Source organism: Electrona antarctica, assembly GCF_951216825.1.
Source record: "Electrona antarctica genome assembly, chromosome: 22".
NCBI classification, from domain to species: Eukaryota; Metazoa; Chordata; class Actinopteri; order Myctophiformes; family Myctophidae; genus Electrona; species Electrona antarctica.
In genome coordinates, this window is record NC_136805.1 from 35868571 (window position 1) to 35887979 (window position 19409).

Below are 19409 nucleotides of genomic sequence, written 5' to 3' on the forward strand. Positions count from 1 at the left end.
TTGCCAGCCTCACCGCTGTAGACGGGAAGGAATTGGCAAAGTTCTTTCGAGGCACTGTGAAGCCTAAGGAACTACACCGCAAAGCAGAAGTGGAGATGCTCATTAGTGCAACTGAAGGTCGGCTCATCCCCCAGCGAGTGGCGGTGAGAGGCGATCTGATATTATGGAACGGTCCTCTTGGGAAAACTGTAAGCGGCCGGCATCCGGAGCTCATCGGGAGCATGGGGTCGACAGGACACCGGGCCTCGACTCACGTTGCATGGTCCATGATGGCAGGGGCCGTGAGGGTCGAGGTCCCTCAATGCTGCCCGGAGTGGGGTGTCGACAAGCCCGCTGGATATACTGCTCCGGTGGATGTGTGTGAAGCTGCCCGTGCACCGCAGGGCGTCGGCCCTGTGAAGGTAAAGAGCGTCGCCGTGAGCAGTGAGTCCCTCAGCAGCCCCCTGGGACTAAGTGTGATGTTGGCGGGGGTTGAGGCTGTGCTAAACACCAGGGGTTTTCATCTCAGCTCTTGGATGCAGTTTGGCCACAGTGGGAGGAGCGGAGATGAGACCCGGAATGCCAACCAGATGGTGAGTTGCTGGGGCCAGACGTTTCCTGTGACTGACTGGGGGCAGAGAGGGTCTGGGATCCTAATCAGACCAGATGGAGAGAGGCTGCAGAGGAAAGCATTCTCGGCGGTTTACAGCGGAGAAAGTGGATTCTCGCCAGCTGTGGCTGCGAGGGTTTCATCAACGCCACTGGACGGCGGGACGAAGAGGCTCTGCAGAGCCGCGGAGAACGATTGTGCGCATTCCTGGTTGCCCGGTGAGACCGGCGGTCATGAACAGTGGGAGGCGCTGCTCACGGCTGAGGACCGTGAGACTCGTTACTCTGACATGCTGTTCCTTCCTTTTGACCGTGGGGGGATGGAAGGAACATTTGCAGGTGTGGAGCGCCGTGCGAGGCGTTTGCGTGAAGGCCCACCTGGGTCTACTCATCGGCTGGGACCAGTCGGTGGGGTCATTTATCAACCTCCTTAAACGTGGTGGGGTTGGTACTTTAACCTGGGCCAACAAAAAGCCTAATTGAGAAATACCCAAACAGACTATTTGACTTTGTGTGTTTTTTCCCATTATAATAAGCGGGTGTTCCTCTGTGTGGTGGCTGTTTAGTTAGTAAATGTTTACTATGGGTTTGGAGTGAAGTTAGTTCTCTATTTTCTATATTGTTGCAAGAGCTTTTTGAAGTTAAATCTTTTTAAGAGTGCAGTCTAAGACTTTGTTTATTTCTGCGTGTGCCGATTTAGGTACATGTTTATTAGATATGGGTGTGTGACCTCCTTCGTGTATTTCACTCGTAGCTCAAGTGGGAGGTGTGGTGTTTACCTGTGAGAAACATTTTTTATACTTAAGCTGACAGCATTTCACCTGTGTGTAAAGCGGTGATGCACCCTAGAGGTAGGTGGAGAGCATCACATCTCTTGCCTCATCGATCGAGGTCTTGTATCAGCTATCAATATTAGCTTTTATTATTAAGAATACAGTAATTTCTGTTATGTTTGAACATTGGTGTACAATAGTTATTATTCTTATGAGTAGAAGCGATTTATTGGGGGTAGAACGGGGATGTACAGGGGCTATTATATTTACATTTATATTAAAGAGTGGTGGGTGTGGCTATATTAAGCATTGGGTATCGTGTGCGCACATCTGGACTTCAGTTCTCCGTTGGTCCTGGGACGGTCGGTCGGTAGGTGAAAGTGCCCGTAAATGTTGTTATAAGGATAAATGCCCACATTATACCTTTCTTGTGTAAATGTGTTAGTCGGTTGTATGTTCTGCGTTTAATGATTGTATTGTGTGTTTTCTTATTTCAACAGTAAAATTACCTGCTGCTACTACTATCGACAACAAAGCCAAGCTATCATAACTGTGCTATAAGCGACGTACAGACTGGTTGATTTTATTGTATAAACAGTATAGTTAGTGAATGTGTGTGAGTGTGATATAAACAACAAAATACCATTTTCGTTGTGTTTGGTTTGTTACAAGTTGATTGAGTCGAGTAGTTTGCACTGTTGTGTCCAGGCCAGCGATCCATGTCAGAGGGAGATTGTTTAGTAAACATCTATTAAGCAATATTCTGAACAGTATCCTTAACTGGACCGAATAGACAAAAGAACATTCGATTCTGTCATAACTCTGGCATGGCATAAACTGTACTTGTGTTGTGTTTTCTGTTTTCTGTCAGGCATAACTCTTTGATTTAGAGAAGTTCACAAACATAACTTATGATCATTACACATCAAATTATGCTTAACCATTATAGTGCCAGAAGGAACCATTGTCAAATTTGTCATTGTGTATAAACGTTCTCTGTGGTACACAGAATGGAATTGATTGATGATGCTATATATATATATATATATATATATATATATATATATATATATATATATATATATATACAGCATTTAAGAAAGTATGTTTTCTGTGTATAATGAACCATGCTACCATGCATTGTGATACTACAGCCATTTGATAAGATACTGAAAAATTAGATGGAATGATAAGATAAAGAAGGATAACATGGTTTAGAATTGTCATTGAGTTTATTTTTGTATTTCAGGTGGTCTCAGAGTTGATGATGTTTCTGGTGGGTTTCATCAGCATGGTATTCTGTGGACACCTGGGCAAGATAGAGCTTGGAGGTGTGGCAATGGCAATCGCTGTAAGGAAACTCAGTATACAGTCTAATCTTGTGCAAGTATCTGACAATATATAAAGTCACAATAGCACTTTGTTTTGTGGCTTTCACCTTTATTTTATATTTTTTATAGCCCGCTGAGCCACGGCCCAGGCCCACAATACCACATTTAATGAGGCAGTATTTGTTTTAAAAATATAAGGTTTTAATTTCCTGACAAATTGACATTTTGGAGTTAGCTGGTTTCTGCCCCTACAGCAGAGATACATTTGTATATCTGTGAAAAGGATTGAACACATACAGGTTTAAGAGCTTATTTCCATTGTATCCTTTTGAGTGCAAACGTAATGTGTAGGTGATGTATATTTTATGCACCAAGTGACCCATTGTGTCTTTGTAGCAGTGATGGTTGAGTTGAAGAAAGGAGGCAAGCGAGGTTCTAGTCGTCACAGAATCTGATCAGTTTTATTGAACAGAATCACTCAGTACAAGGCAACCACGGGCAGAAGGCCCCGTGGCATTCAGGAGTCACATCGTATAGGCTGATCTCATGTGAACACAGAGAAGTTCACAGCATCGCAGTATTTACTAACTTCAAGATCCCGCCTCCATGGAAACAAACAGGCTACCTCCGCTTTATGGGAGCCAATCAGAATGTTTCCTTCACAGGAAAATCCTGTGAGAGGAGGAGGGACACATGGCAACTGGCTCATGTAACGAACTATATGTGTTATACCGATATACTAATTCAATATCTATACTATATATGAAGTATGCAGAACATTATTTAACACATGTAATGAAATAGTTCAAACTGTATTGTTAACCAGTCTAAATGATTAAAGCCCAAATACATTGTAGATCATGTCATTTCGACAGAGAGCAGAAAGCCCCCTGTACACACACAGCTGTTAGTTTGCAGTTTGAGATAGGAGCTGTCCCTATGATTAGGAACTGTCCCCCGACCCCCCTGGGGTGTTTGACAGCATTCTAACAAAGGCTTCGTTTTTACAGCCTAATTGTAAATACCTCTAAGCAGTTTACTCTTCTGTGTGTCACCACAGTATCAACTTACAGTTTGTCCTGTGCACAGTCAGTGTGTGCAGTCAGTGTACCTAGCTGAAAATAGGTTTGACTGATACATACATGTGTCCATGTTCATACCAGATCCATCATAGATCATGTGTTTCAGGGTTGAAACATTTTGACCATGATAAACTAGTCTTTTCTTTTGTTGTCAGCCCTCCAACATGGACACAGGTCCATCTCCAAGCATTGCAGACATGTAGTCTGACTAAAATTTGAATTAATGAATGCATTAATTGTGCCTGCACAGTATATATATTTCTACTGTTTAAAAATGTTTGATTTCAATCTAGGTGATTAACGTCACTGGTATATCCATTGGCTCTGGTTTGGCATCTGCCTGTGATACTCTAATATCTCAGGTAATATAATATACTTGAGTCTTGTATTAATTGTCACACTCACTTAAATATCACGCCCATACCACTTTCAACCTGCTATCCCTATTTTGGGTATGTCAAATAAATAACACATCGAATTGCTTCAACGTAACTGATGGAAGCATATAGGCCTATACCCACAGTAATTCACATCATTATCTTGCGTCATTTGAAAAGTTCTACAAATGAATTGCCACGTGCCATTATGAATTATGACTAGTCTCGCGTTACCAGACTGTTGCCTCCGCGATTTCCAAACGCTTCATCATACAGTCTGGGCCAACGGAAGAGCTGTCATGAGTATACTATAAAGCGAAAGTGGAGCCTCCTCGCCACTTCCGTTTCGTCTTTACAGTCGCGCACATTTATCCTAATATAAATTGAAAACATCTAAGAATATATAGCTTGTTGCTTAGCAGAAAAGGAAATAAAAAAATAAGCTCTAAAGATTTTAAAATATATTTAATATAAGAGTTAATATTAATTAACGTAAATGGCAGCTTCCGTTACTCAGCTCATGGGGGCTATAGTATAGCATTCGGAGATTGTGGAATAGCTACGCGAGACTACATCATGACTGACTGTACTGCATGCATTTCCTCCATGCAGACGTATGGGAGTGGCAACCTGAAGCGTGTAGGAGTGCTGCTCCAAAGAGGGGTTCTCATTCTGCTGCTCGCCTGTTTCCCCTGCTGGGCGCTCCTCATTAACACCCAGCCTATACTGCTGGCAGTCAGACAGAGCCCTGAGGTCGCCCGGTCAGGCCTCCTTACACACACACGCACGCACACACACACACACACACACACACACACACACACACACACACGCACGCATGCACGCGCGCGCACGCACGCACACACACACACACACACACACAGCTGTACCCTAGCCCTGTTTTTAGGACTCGAACTTCGGCAGGAGTTTTCGAGCGAAACTTCAAACCATTCGTTTCTAATTCATTTAAAAAATAACATAATCATAGAAAACAGTTTAACACCAATTCTTCATTTAGACCTTTAAGAAATTCAGTATTTTAGAAATGGATCCAAAATGCTTCTCTCATTAAATTAATTAAGTCATTCATTTTCATTTGCAAGTGTCATTAAAACTTACCTTCATGTCCATCTGCCATAAAGAGTTGCCCAGCTGTATGTGATGATCTTCATGCCAGCTCTGCCAGTGAGTCGAGTTCACTCCCAGTATACCTAATGGTTTCATGGTTTGTTTTGTTCATGCCCATTCAACCCTGCTATTTTGTGGCTGTCTTTTACAGGCTGCCTTCATGTATCAGCTGCAGGGGCGATATCTTCAAAACCAGGTGTGGTGCATATATTGTTTAGCATTTTAGACTCATGCTACGTTCTTGGTTTACTGAGAGGCACTACACTGTCTCCCTGCATTTGATGCTTTACCTTCTTACTGTAAGTCGCTCTGGTTAAGAGTGTCTGCTAAATGTCTAAATTGTAAATTGAGTAATTGACATATGGATAGTAATACATCTAACATCAGTAAGACATCTGTCTGCTGTCTTTAAAAGAAAAGTCAGTAGCCTACTGTTGACTTGGACTGGATGTTATTTTAATTCAAATCACTCTGTTTAGAATGTGGCAATGTGCTGTAAAGAGGAGAAAGTGGTATTGGGAACCAATCCGAGCCATATGTGGCCCAGAGGTCAGGAGTCTTTCTCCTGTTTCTGTAACGTTAGGCAGCGAGTACACCCCTGAACATGACGCTAGTATGTCACAGGGACTTACCCCCAAATTAACCCTTGATGCTGACAACCTAGCAGGGAGGCCTTGGGTACCTTTGTTATAGTCTTTGCTATGAATCTGTTGGAGATTGAACTCTTGGCCCCACCTGCCAATCTCAGGCAGACAGTCTAACCACAAAGCCACTGAGCTGTTAAAATAAGTAATAAAATAAATATTAAAAGCAAGGTAAAATTATAATACAGAATGAAAGAAATCTTGTGATCTTAAAAGCAGGGTGTTTGTTTGCAGGGCATCATATGGCCTCAGGTGATAACTGGAGCTGTGGGGAATCTCCTTAATGCACTTATCAACTATATCTTCCTCTATCCTATGGACATGGGTGTTGCGTAAGTTTCACAGCCTCTATGGCTCATTCACTTATTTCTCTGTAGAGTACAACAAACACATTTCACACACTTACTCGGATCACTGTTATTTATGTCGTTGCTGTTGCACAATGCAATATCTAGTGAGCAGTGAGTGATTTTGGACACGGCCTATATGCATTGTCTAACATATACCCATACAGTACACAGTCACCTACTGTACAGTATATGTCATGCAGTGCAGTACCTTCACTTATAAATGGAATGAACCCATAAGGATCCATTTCGTTTCTAAATATCAATCATTCAGCTGGGACCCCCTGGAAACCCCTCGGGGACCTTGAGGAAACCAGTGTTAGAAAGGTCATGTGACAAAATATAAATGAGCCTTTTACAGCCTTGTTTAATGTTGCTACTAGCGTCAAGCCCTGCGTTCGAATCCCTGGAAGGAGATAAATCCTATATGCATTGCAGCTTTTAAATGAACCGGAGGATTGCACTGTGTGTGGTGGGGTCCCTGTAATGCCACAGAGTGCATCGCTCACTCCACTAAACCTTTTTGCTCTTCTTCATCCCTGATGAAGTGGATCTGCTGCAGCTAATGCTATCACCCAGTATTCCTTGGCTGTGTTCCTGTACGTTTACATCCGCTGGAGGAGGCTACACGAGGCCACATGGGATGGTGAGATGTGTCTCCCATTGAAATCATTTTTCATTCAATCCGAGTCGTCATAGACCACAAGACAGTTCTGAGGCTATTAAAAGGTTTCTAGTCGTTTGCCATTGCAGCAACGATTATTAAGTGCCTCTTGCTCTGCATTCAACCTACTAATAATGTGAGGCTTCGTACACACATATCAGACAAACATGCTCTGTGCGGTCCGTGTTTCATGGCCGCCTCAATGCTTTTCCAATGGAAGTCTTGTGGTTTGACCAAACAGTTGTGTGTGATGGGGGGCGAGGGGCAATCAAACACAAGTGTTTGGTCAAACCACGTGACTTCCATTGGAAAAGCATTGGGGCGGCCATGAAACACAGGCAGAGCACAGCACAGTTGTTCTTTATGTGTGTACTAAGCCTCAGAATACGTTGACCATTGGTCACATTCCAGTGTGTAATATCTAATATGTGACCAAGTTGTATAATAGTCAATATTGTGGCTGGCTGGCTGGCTGGCTGACTCACTCACGTTGTTTAAACAGGCATACTCTACACTTCTCTACAAAAGGTGATATGCTGGCATTTCATATTTGACTGAGTTCATTCCAATTCCATTCCATTCCATACTGAGGAAAATCAGTGGGTTGTTTTGTAATGTTACTGATCATGCCATTTATTTAGCATGACACATGCCTGACATCACGTATGCTAACAATATTGCAGTACCCACACACACACACACACACACACACACACACACACACACACACACACACACACACACACACACACACACACACACACACACACACAGTAATGCAGTTGAATGGGGAACAATTGATTTGACTGTCTGTTACAGTATCCAGAGGGTCCTCTTCTGTTGGACTGCACCGTTTCAGTATGTAAAGTCACACAATATAATACAGTTTACCGGTGTGACCCATGACCGTCTGACCCCTAGGGTGGTCAACTGAATGTCTTCAGGATTGGGGACCATTCATGCGGATCGCCATCCCCAGCATGTTGATGCTGTGCCTGGAGTGGTGGTTGTATGAGATCGGAAACTTCCTGGCTGGTGTCATAAGTGAAACCGAGCTGGATGCTCAGGCTGTTGTGTATGGGCTGGCAACTCTTGCTTACAAAGTAACTCTCAATATCCAATACAGTCATGTTTATCTATGATGAGAAGAAATACATTTTCCAGTATAAGTAGTACTGTACATAAATATAGTTTGCAGACAATGTATTGCTAAAAATACTGAAAATGGTCACAATGAACATGAAATAGACAAAATGAAGCAATAAATAGTATTTTTCTTTTAAACGTTGGCCTACACAACATGGCACACAATACATGTATTTGGAAACACATTTTAGGCTATGGAAATATAGTTTCACAAATATAATATTTTAGATATGTTTTAGACGTACTGTACAGTGTTTCAAGATGTGTGAAAGAGAATGGAATAATTACATATATTATTAAATTATTATATGTTATTACAGTATACATTTTGACCTCATCCTTTCCCACAGTTACCACAAGGATTCTCTGTAGCAGCCAGTGTGCGTGTTGGGAATGCTCTTGGTGCTGGTAACACGGAACAGGCCAAGCTGTCTGCCAAGGTCTCCTTCATCTGTACAAGTACGGATCACTACATCAATGAAATATTACAAGTTTATTTAAAATTGGAATCAGGCATAGAAAAGACTACTGAACACCACAAAACCAGCACTGGATGAATGACTGAAGGAATGAATTAATGTACACCACAAAAAGCACTGAGTGAACAGAATGAATGACTAAATTAATAAATGCCAAAATCAATAACCAAGATAAACTAAAGACCTAACTAAGCATCAAACAAAAACAAACAAACAAACAAAAATATGGGCTGGTCAAACTAATAAGTGGGGGAGCTATGCACTATGTGTGTTCGGTTATTTGGCGATGTTATGCCGGGGCTCCGACCAGCCCATGCACTAGGCAGACAGGAGTGACTAACACGCACAGGGTGAACTAAATGTTCCAATAATAGCTTATATTTGATGAACTCAAACGTGCATTTTATAGGGTTTTTATTAATTCATATTAATCATAAACACTTACAATCATACATTCACACGTTCTGTTCACACTTTCCCCAACACAAGATGATCTCAGTACCCTGGAGCTCTGCCCTATTGGTCTGTAGTTCTATCCTGCTCTGTCGGTAGGAATTCTTGCTATCATTTCACACTCTAAACTGTCCCAGATCATGGTAAAGCTTAGCTTGTCCTTGTTGACTTTCAGACTTAGTTCAGTGATAAGTGTATCACTAATTATGTGGTTTTAAATCTACGTTATCATTCAGTCAATTACCATTAATTGCCATTAATCAATCGGGAGAAAAGAAACACAAATAACACTTGGTTACAATCTAAACATCATATTACATCGATTATGAATAATGCACAATTATATATATAATAATACATACCGCTGGCGTCTGCCTAACTACATGTATCACGTTCGTTGGTATTAGTGAATCTGATTATTGATTGTGCCACACAGAATAGTCACAGTGGGCTCTGACTGAAATCACACCTCCATGCTAAACACTTTCGGCCAATCAGATGCCACTGACCATCCTGCCTTTCTCTGGCCACAGCAGCCAGCTCCTATTACAGTCCCTGTAATGTGCCCAACTGCTACCTCTGCCTAGATTAAACTGTTGACTATTACAGGTATTTATCATTTAGCCTTTTTTACCAACCCAATATATAATAGGTTATTAGAACACATTTAAACAATTGAAGAGGAATTAAAGATTGGTTACTTCAATATTTGTATGTTCTAGAGTTGACTTCTCCTGTGAGAAGGAGTCAAAATGGCCTGTCTCACAACAGGAAGAGGTCGTAAAACCCCTGTAGAATGGAATGTGGGGACCTGAAGCTCTCCCACTCTAGAGAGCTGCATATATCTCCAATCAATCTGACCCAATATATAATTTCTCATTATGAGTACAAATCTCGCACACCCATAAATAACAAGACACTCCTCACGTCAGTTATGAAAATTGATATGGATATTAATTTTTCATAATCTGAAAGATTATTTTTGATATTAATTTTTTTTTCGGAAATATTTTTTGATATTTGGGCGCATCCCATTTTTAGTAATTCCGGAACCTGTTAAATAATACTGGATCCACATACTGAAGTTATAACATTATACAACTTTGAAAAACACATTAAAATAAAACACATTAACTGCATAAATCAATAAAAAATTTAAATAATAAAAGGTTTACATGCGTCGATATCGTGGACATTTTTGTAATTATCCCAACGCACCCTTACGTATTAAATTCAGTTACAGCTAATCAAACTTATGTAATACTTGTAATAATGTGATGCTTGGTGCATCTCCACTTTTGTAGGAGATGCACCATTTACCTGTCATGTCAGTTAGGGGTCACCTAACTGACATGAACTTTTGGTCACCTCTGTCCGTTTAATTTTATGGCTGTTTGCCCGGACAAAGGTTCAGACTGCTATCTAACATCCCCCTTGTTTTGAGGAAGAAGACAGTTTATTTTCCACACAAGACTGGTCCCTTTATCTTAAGAAACATTCTTCCCGTGCTCCCCCACCTCTGCAAACGACTCTTTGCCCACAGGATGGGCTAATTTGTTAGTTACTTCAAATTATGATTTAACAAAATAATCGATTTTGCATTTCAACAACTTGGTGTCATTTGACTTAACTTTTTGGATTTTAATTTGACTTTAACAAAAGCAACCCAATTGAAAATTGCAAATCCTTGCAACATCTTAACCACATTATGTGTCTTTCACACATGCAGTCTTTGTGCTCGTGTGTGTGTGTTAGTTTGTGCGTGCGCGCACACACGCTCACGCACAAAACCCACTTGCACTTTGAGAGACAGTGATCCCCCCTCCCAATCGAAGGAACCGTAATAATTTTTTACCAGCATTTCACATTTGTCCATAAGGACTTAATTGGCACAAATTAAATCCATTTACCTGCAACTTGTTGTATAGTACAGATATAATGAACCCACATACATCATCACATTTATATGCACAGATCAGACACACATCTCGTGTGTGAGTGCTTGTGTGCGTGCGCGTGCGTGTGTGTGTGTGTGTGCTGTGTGTGTGACATCTTGTTGTCACTGAAGCCCCAAATGTTCCCTGCGGTGTAGGAGCAAAATGGGTAGAGAAGCATTTCACATGCTACTCTTTCTGACCCAGCTCTGATCTCGCTGGCATGAAAGCGTTCACCCACCCCCATCTTTTCCCTTTCCTAGGATCTAAAAGGACAGGAGCCATCGTGGCCTTCTTTGCCTTCTTCTCAGCTGCTTTACAGACTCGGCACAACAAATGTGTCGACACTGCGGTTTTCTGTACCAGACTGGACTTTGCCATTCCCGATTTGCCACCCTTCACGGGGGCAATCTTCGGGTGACCCCTCACGAAAGTCACCCCAGGTTGCCTGGTGTGTGCGTCATGCTCCTCCCCCACCGCCCGTTGAACGCGTAGACTTATGATGGCACCAGTAATGCCACAAATCACGCTCTGCGTTTCTGTGGTGAGGAGGTTCGATGACTCGTCGGCCTTGCCCACGGCGTCTGCGGGCATGGCTCTGATGAACGGTGAGGCGTAGGCAGCCTCCAGGCTCTCTGGACGGCTGCTTACCTGTTCCGCTCTTGTTGACAGCTCTGCTGCTGCCGGTCCTGCGTCGTTCACAGGTAGTGATAGTTCCTCGCGAGCGACATCCGTCACTGGCGCGGCTTGGATGAACAGGACGGTGTCTACAGGCTCCAGGCCCTCTGGAAAGCTGCTCACCAGTCCCGCCCTTGTTGACAGCTGCTCTGCTGCTTTTGCTGCTGCTACTGTCGTCGATCCCACTTCGATGTTCGGCGATTCCTCCTCTGTCGAAGGCTGCGGAACCGTCGCGTGGTTCTCGTAGGCTCCCTCAGCTCTGCCCCTAGCCACTGGTCTGCTAGGGTACTGACTGAGGGTTGGTGTAGAGGGCCCCGGCCTCCCTGCATGGTTACTGCAGGAAGCACCAGGTTGCGCCTCCGTTGTGACAGGCTCTATCTGCTCCCAGCCCGGATGGCTGGCAGCCCTGTCTCTTCGCCCCTCTGGGGCGGTCCCGGTCCCCGCTGGCACCGCGTCCGCTCCGCCCGTCTCTGCGCTGGCGAAGGGGTCCGTGATGTCACATCTCGTGACGCCTGGTGCTGCTTCTTCTGCGGGCTTTAGTATGCCCCTCTCCTCCGGGGCTCCTTTGTTCCTGCTCTCTACAGGAAACTCACAGAGGCCTATCTGGTGGCACCCTGCTGTGACTATGACACCTTTGGCTACCCTGCCTTTCTCCTGACAGATAGCAGCCCTGATTACACGGTATCTTTCTCTGTTGTACTGTTTAATACATAAATTCAGTACTTCATTTTCTATGTGTGCAAGTCTATCTTGGTTTTGCTCCTGAAGGATCATCTCGTAATCTGACGACGCGTCTATCACATCGTCCATCACCCTGTCCAGCACAGCAAAACTTTCAGCTATCTCACTGGATGAACCCTTGTCAATACAAAGATCTACCCTATAGGTTGTACTATTAAACATAGATTGAGCCTGTGAGCTCTTTATCTTTAGCTCATTTAAAGAAGCCATTTTTCCACCCCCTCTGTCCCTCCCCTTAACAAACAGTACAGGATCTAATTGGACCGGGTTAGTGGTTAGTCGACTTCACAAATCATTCATTCACTCAAGTAAATGGTTAGTTTTTTGCCCAGCGATTTCACAACGCGGTCTTTTATTGCCCCTTGACCTCAGTCACAGAGCAACAAGCATGCAACTCCATCTAGACAATTCCCTCGTCTCGTTGCGAATAGTTATGACTATGGCACTCTCTATGTTATTCTGTCCATAATCATTTGTACTCAGAGAAGCCCATACTCCCCTGTCAATACCTTCACCAAATAAACCTTTTTATATTATATAGATTATATATAATATAATTATATAGATTTATATTGGCCGTGGGCGGTCAAACTCTATAGCCTCATGTAAACCTGGATCACAGCTTTTGCTAGATGCGTCACGCAACAGTTATTATAGACACGCCCTTCCTTTATGCGCACTTCAAAGCACGCTTTCAGCGTTAAGCATTATTGATTGGTAATTGGATCACAATTACATCGCCTTTAACGCTGAGTTTAAAACCCTATTTTGTTCTAAACCTTCATTAGCATCGTGGATCACACGGAATGCTGTCGTAGTACTTTAGCTACGGTGAATTAAGTACCGTTGCTTCAGTAGTACCTTGGTGGATTACACCGCTATTGTCTCCCCTGCACTGTTTCAGCACATTGGGACATCTGCATGATAGTGAGAATGAGGAATCCCCCCAACCCCTCACATGCTCTAAGCTGCTGTTGTTTCTTGGTGCTCAGCACCCAGCAGGAAAACACTTTTATTGTGGTTAGTATAAAAGCACCTCTCTTGGTTTAAACGACCGGTGTCTTAACCGGTCTCAATTAAACTTTATGTTTGGTTACAAATAGTCTTAATAATCAGTTTCCTAAACTGACCGTCGATTAGAACTCTGCCCTATCGACCAATGACTACCAAACTATTTGTTAAACCCGCAGTCACTTCTGTGGCTCACGGTTTTAACTGTCCGTTTCAGATGGCCCCATAACCACACAAAACGGTTTAACGGTGTCGCATTTATTTAGTAGCACAAATCAAACTACTGCGGCATCGCATCCACATGCGCTGCTATCAACGCACGGCTTAAATTTCAGTTGAATAAAGCCACACCAACTGGTTGTTAGTGTGGCACGATTCAACTCTGTGCGCTGGTCCCAACACACGGTAATTTATCTTTGTTATAATTGTGGTCACTTTAGTGACTATACACCGATCTACGCTGTTTAGTTTAAACAGCACGGCAACCGAATAAGTTCAAACCGTCGCAGTTGAACTATATTCTGAATTAAAACAACTTTAAATTGCAGATCCTTTTAGTGACTGCTAATTTAAAGCCCTTTACAACGCGGTAGCAATTTAAACTGTAATATGTCAAACGGTTTCGGTTCAGACTATATTATATCTTAAATTGCCCGGGCGCGTATTGAGCTGTACGCTGATCCCAGCGTGCGGCACTTTCTTTCTGTTTAAACTAGGCACTTTAGTGGCTCTATGGTTCAAAACAGTTCGCGCGGCGGCGAATTAACTTTCGCACGGCGGCGAATTAATTATGTGTAAACTGTGCACTGATCCCAATGCACAGTACAACTGCCTTTAAATTGTGGTCACTTCAGTGACCACTAATTTAAAGAAACTGTGCACTTTAGTAGCACAGCGCTTTAAACCTGAATATGTTGAACTGTTTAAAGCTAGTCGCTGCACGCAGCGATTTAAAACTAGTAATATGTCTAGATTATAGGCTATATTACGCTTCAAACCGCCCGGCCACGATTTAAAACTGTTCGGTTATTTGGCGATGTTATGCCGGGGCTCCGACCAGCCCATGCACTAGGCAGACAGGAGTGACTAACACGCACAGGGTGAACTAAATGTTCCAATAATAGCTTATATTTGATGAACTCAAACGTGCATTTTATAGGGTTTTTATTAATTCATATTAATCATAAACACTTACAATCATACATTCACACGTTCTGTTCACACTTTCCCCAACACAAGATGATCTCAGTACCCTGGAGCTCTGCCCTATTGGTCTGTAGTTCTATCCTGCTCTGTCGGTAGGAATTCTTGCTATCATTTCACACTCTAAACTGTCCCAGATCATGGTAAAGCTTAGCTTGTCCTTGTTGACTTTCAGACTTAGTTCAGTGATAAGTGTATCACTAATTATGTGGTTTTAAATCTACGTTATCATTCAGTCAATTACCATTAATTGCCATTAATCAATCGGGAGAAAAGAAACACAAATAACACTTGGTTACAATCTAAACATCATATTACATCGATTATGAATAATGCACAATTATATATATAATAATACATACCGCTGGCGTCTGCCTAACTACATGTATCACGTTCGTTGGTATTAGTGAATCTGATTATTGATTGTGCCACACAGAATAGTCACAGTGGGCTCTGACTGAAATCACACCTCCATGCTAAACACTTTCGGCCAATCAGATGCCACTGACCATCCTGCCTTTCTCTGGCCACAGCAGCCAGCTCCTATTACAGTCCCTGTAATGTGCCCAACTGCTACCTCTGCCTAGATTAAACTGTTTAGACTATTACAGGTATTTATCATTTAGCCTTTTTTACCAACCCAATATATAATAGGTTATTAGAACACATTTAAACAATTGAAGAGGAATTAAAGATTGGTTACTTCAATATTTGTATGTTCTATAGTTGACTTCTCCTGTGAGAAGGAGTCAAAATGGCCTGTCTCACAACAGGAAGAGGTCGTAAAACCCCCGAATCCACCGGTCGGTCTGTAGAATGGAATGTGGGGACCTGAAGCTCTCCCACTCTAGAGAGCTGCATATATCTCCAATCAATCTGACCCAATATATAATTTCTCATTATGAGTACAAATCTCGCACACCCATAAATAACAAGACAATGTGCATGTCAGAGTCCCCAGACACCCCATAAACTACAAAAAAAAAAGAAGAAAACTAAACAAACGCCAAAAGAATACTTACGACCAGCCCATCTGAAACTTACCTAAAGAATAACAGAGCAACAAAAGGGGAACACAACTGTTTCAGCTGCTGGCCACAGCTCCTCTGACACTAATCACTCAATCACTCATGAAGTACAGCTGGGACCAAATGATTGACAGGTGAGTCGCTAGACCAGAGCATAGATAGATCATAGCAGCATAGATCAGCAATGTCACAGGCAGAACATGCACTACAACAAAACAAAGACGGAGTAACATTAGTGAACAGATGATGGACAGAGGACAGATGATAGACAACGGAATGGATAGACGTCGTGTCTCACCATGCCTCTCAGCCATTATAAAATACACGGTAACCTGAGACCTCTTGTGGTTTATTGCTTTATTATTACATCACAATTCTATTGGCAAAGGATGTCCTCTAATTCCTTGTTTAGAGTGTCAGTTGTACAGTAAGTATTCTTCCATGCTTCGGCCAACTATAATAGAGTGGTTCTTTTCCCCAATTCAGTTATAGTCTCATGTTGTGTCGGGATCGTTCTTGGACTCACTAAAGACGTTATAGGATATATTTTCACCCGAGAGAAGTGAGTACATTCTTATGGTACTTTGATGTCTCTTAACCACTTAATCCTATACTGTATACTATACTTAGTTGAACAGAATTCCCCAAGGCCCTATACTAGGCCCCCTTGTGTTTTTGTTCTACACTAACTAATTACCTTCACCTAATATTTGCGCAAAAAATGTTAAGCTATATTTTCTAAAACATATGTGTATATATTTTAAGATGTTAATGTCTTTGCTTTTCTTTCAGAGATGTCGTTAGGAGGGTTGCTGATGTCATGATAATGTATGGTTTTATCCATCTGTCTGATGCCATTAGGGTGAGGGATATACCAATTTTAAAATGCCTTGTTTTATTTCTAGCCCACTTTGCAAGGTCATGTACAGGGTTCAATTTCTGGACAATCAGTGCGGACTATAGTTTTATACCTGCTTCTGGTCAGACCGGATTCCCAAAAGGCAATGCAGACTGTCTGAGAGATATATATTTATTTATGTTTGACAATATCACAATGTAACACTTTAATTTAAAATGGATGTAAACCACATTGACCCTAGCATCCTTATGTTGGGCAAATTCCAGAGGCATTTGGAATCAGGTGTATTAAATCTTCACAGGCTGTGGCTGGAGGGGTTGTTAGAGGAGCAGGGAAGCAGATTGTCGGTGCACTGGCTTACTTCATCGGTATCTATTTCATCGGCTTCCCCATTGGAGTGGCCCTAATGTTCCCAGTCAAAATGGGCATTGTAGGTGAGAAGAGTTGAAGGGTGTATAATAGCCGAGGTCCAATAAGTCACTGGTTCTCAAGGGAGTACCCCCAGATGGGTCATTGGGGAGATCCCCAGCAAAACGAGGAACAGTTTAAAAAGTTATTTTATTTTTTTGGCTATTCGAAAATCTACAAGCTTGAGCTGTTATATTTGGAAAATGTTGACAAATCTTCCTGTTGGTCCTTGGCACAAACTATTTTCAAAAGGGAGTCCATATCGGGGATCCCTGACATGCATACAGTATGTTTGAGAACCACTACAATAAGTAAAGGCTAATTTATATTTCATGACTCATTGCTTTGCTTGTCTTGTCGAAAGGGCTGTGCTTATAAACTAGCCATAACTGTGGTTCTCAACTGATTACATGTGGACACAGCTGTTACTACTAGAACTAGTAATGACCTGGGACTAGAAAAGTTAAAAGAGATGGATTGCACTTTACAGCTAGCCAAGATACACAAATGTGAACAGGTCTCATAAAATGTCAGTTATTATGCACAGTCCTACAGTAGAAACAGACAGTAGTGTGTCAGTACAGCCGTGCTTGGAGAGAGTGCACATACTGAGAGTCACTGTACTAGAGTCAGTTATTCTGTCTTTATCGGTTCCCTATGTGTTGCAGGGCTGTGGTTGGGACTTTTCACCTCTGTCATATTGATGTCCATATTTTTAATAGTTTACCTATGTAAACTGGACTGGAAAAAGGCCACTACAGAGGTAGGTGTCAGGCCTACATCTATGTCCATGGATAAATGTCATGACTCATAGGTTTTATTTTATTTTCATTACATTACATTTTCTTTATTTTATTTTTATTTAATCATTACAATGCTGTTATGATTATACACTGAATATTAAAACTGTCAACTTATACTTGGATGAGATGCTTTTGGACTGACAATTTGACGTACTTTACATACCGTAATTAGGCATTGGAGAGAGCAGGTGTCCCAATCACAGAGAGGAAAGAGATGTTTGGAATCGGGGAAAAAAGTAAGCTAACTCCAATTTCCTATTCCGAATCCTGACACATCTCTGAACAAACTTGATATTTTTGTGGATTTAAAAAAAAAACGTTATTCACATTTCACAGCAAAAATAAGCCTCCATGTGCTGTAACACTTCTGATAGCTGAACCAGCATCTCATGTTTGAGCTATCAAACCACGCTCGGATCAACAGCGGTTGACCCCAAATAATGGCCTCTTGACACTGGGAAGCTTCACTCTCATGACACCTTTTTTGTTCCCCATCTCTTCATCTCCCCCAATCAGGGTCTTCTCTCATACCCCTGGAGGAGGTGCTGGGCACTGGATCTGGTTCTCTGACCTCTCAGAAGGCGGACGTGGTCTCAGGAGCGCTTGATTCGGGTCAGGGTGAGGATGTGGCAGCTGCCACTACAGTGAGGGTGGCTCTGTCATGCAGACAGCTGGTGGTACGGCGTGGCCTGATTCTCGGGGTCATGCTCCTCGTCCTCGCTGCTGGCATCTTTGTCGATGAGCTGGTCACCCGGCGGCATCAGTGAGGGACCTCACACAGCGACACGTCGCTGATGGTCCAACAGACTAGCCTGGATCCAGCCCAAAGACCCCGCCCACTCTCTTAGTGGACTGCATCTCTAAGCTACAGTCTGATAATCAGGCTACCAACAGACAGTTCTTCCCAGGACGTCCTACACTGAACAACGAAAATATTCACTTCATAGCAGTGTTTAAAATATACAAAGAAAACGCCTGATGTATAGTTGAAATGTGTTTTGGAATTGTGAATTCTATATACTTAAAAGGATCCCTGGCTAATATGACAAATATGCCTTAAAACACTATACTTATAATATTTTATTTCTTTCATATATAGAGAATCTTTCACTCAATAGGGACTGCTCCCGCCGCAGGTTGATGATGTCATACGTCCATGTTTGGTCCAGCCCTATGTAATGTATGGAATGCATTGTATGGAGGGTCAGGGGTTGTTAGAGGAGCATGACATGTACTCACAATGCACTCAACCAAATTCGTCGCAGCAAAAGAAAGACAAAAAAGAATATCGTCATATCCCCAAACAGGTATGGACTAGTACTAGTATAAGTAATAATTTGATTTGATTTTGGTAGGACACGATATATCCCAATTATCAAGAATGGGTGAGCTGTAGTGTGTCCAACACCAGCAGTGGTGAGCGGCGCACTTCATGGCGCACTTCAACTCTGCTTGCGCACAAGTTGTGTGCAAGGCGCAAGTTGGCATCTCGAGAGAGTGCATCTAGTTACAGTGTAGATGTTATGACCAGAATGAGCCTGATTAACATCAACCTCTGTGTGAGTTCATCCATGTGGGACTGCATGCAGCACGTGCTTTTGCTGATTTACATCGTTGAATTGAGACGCCAGATGTCTTTATTTGACACGTGTTTGTGATGGAAGTTGAAGTAGTACTCACATGTTTTACTTAAGTAGTAATTATACATTATGCATTGCAGTATATCAAATAC

At 42.4% G+C, this 19409-nt stretch overlaps 1 protein-coding gene across 1 annotated transcript; it reads left to right on the forward strand.

The window, feature by feature from the left end:
• Nucleotides 1-2615: 2615 nt before the first annotated feature.
• On the forward strand, nucleotides 2616-18444 carry LOC306915123 (multidrug and toxin extrusion protein 1-like; the record flags this gene model as incomplete). The annotated part of the gene is made up of 13 exons (XM_079492372.1): nucleotides 2616-2712; nucleotides 4068-4136; nucleotides 4764-4912; nucleotides 5294-5336; nucleotides 5431-5475; nucleotides 6158-6255; nucleotides 6819-6916; nucleotides 7856-8037; nucleotides 8431-8539; nucleotides 16094-16169; nucleotides 16400-16469; nucleotides 16768-16900; nucleotides 18194-18444. Exons 1-13 carry the CDS (start codon nucleotides 2626-2628, stop codon nucleotides 18442-18444), a joined length of 1410 nt encoding a protein of 469 aa, XP_079348498.1. The 5' UTR covers nucleotides 2616-2625.
• Nucleotides 18445-19409: the final 965 nt, after the last annotated feature.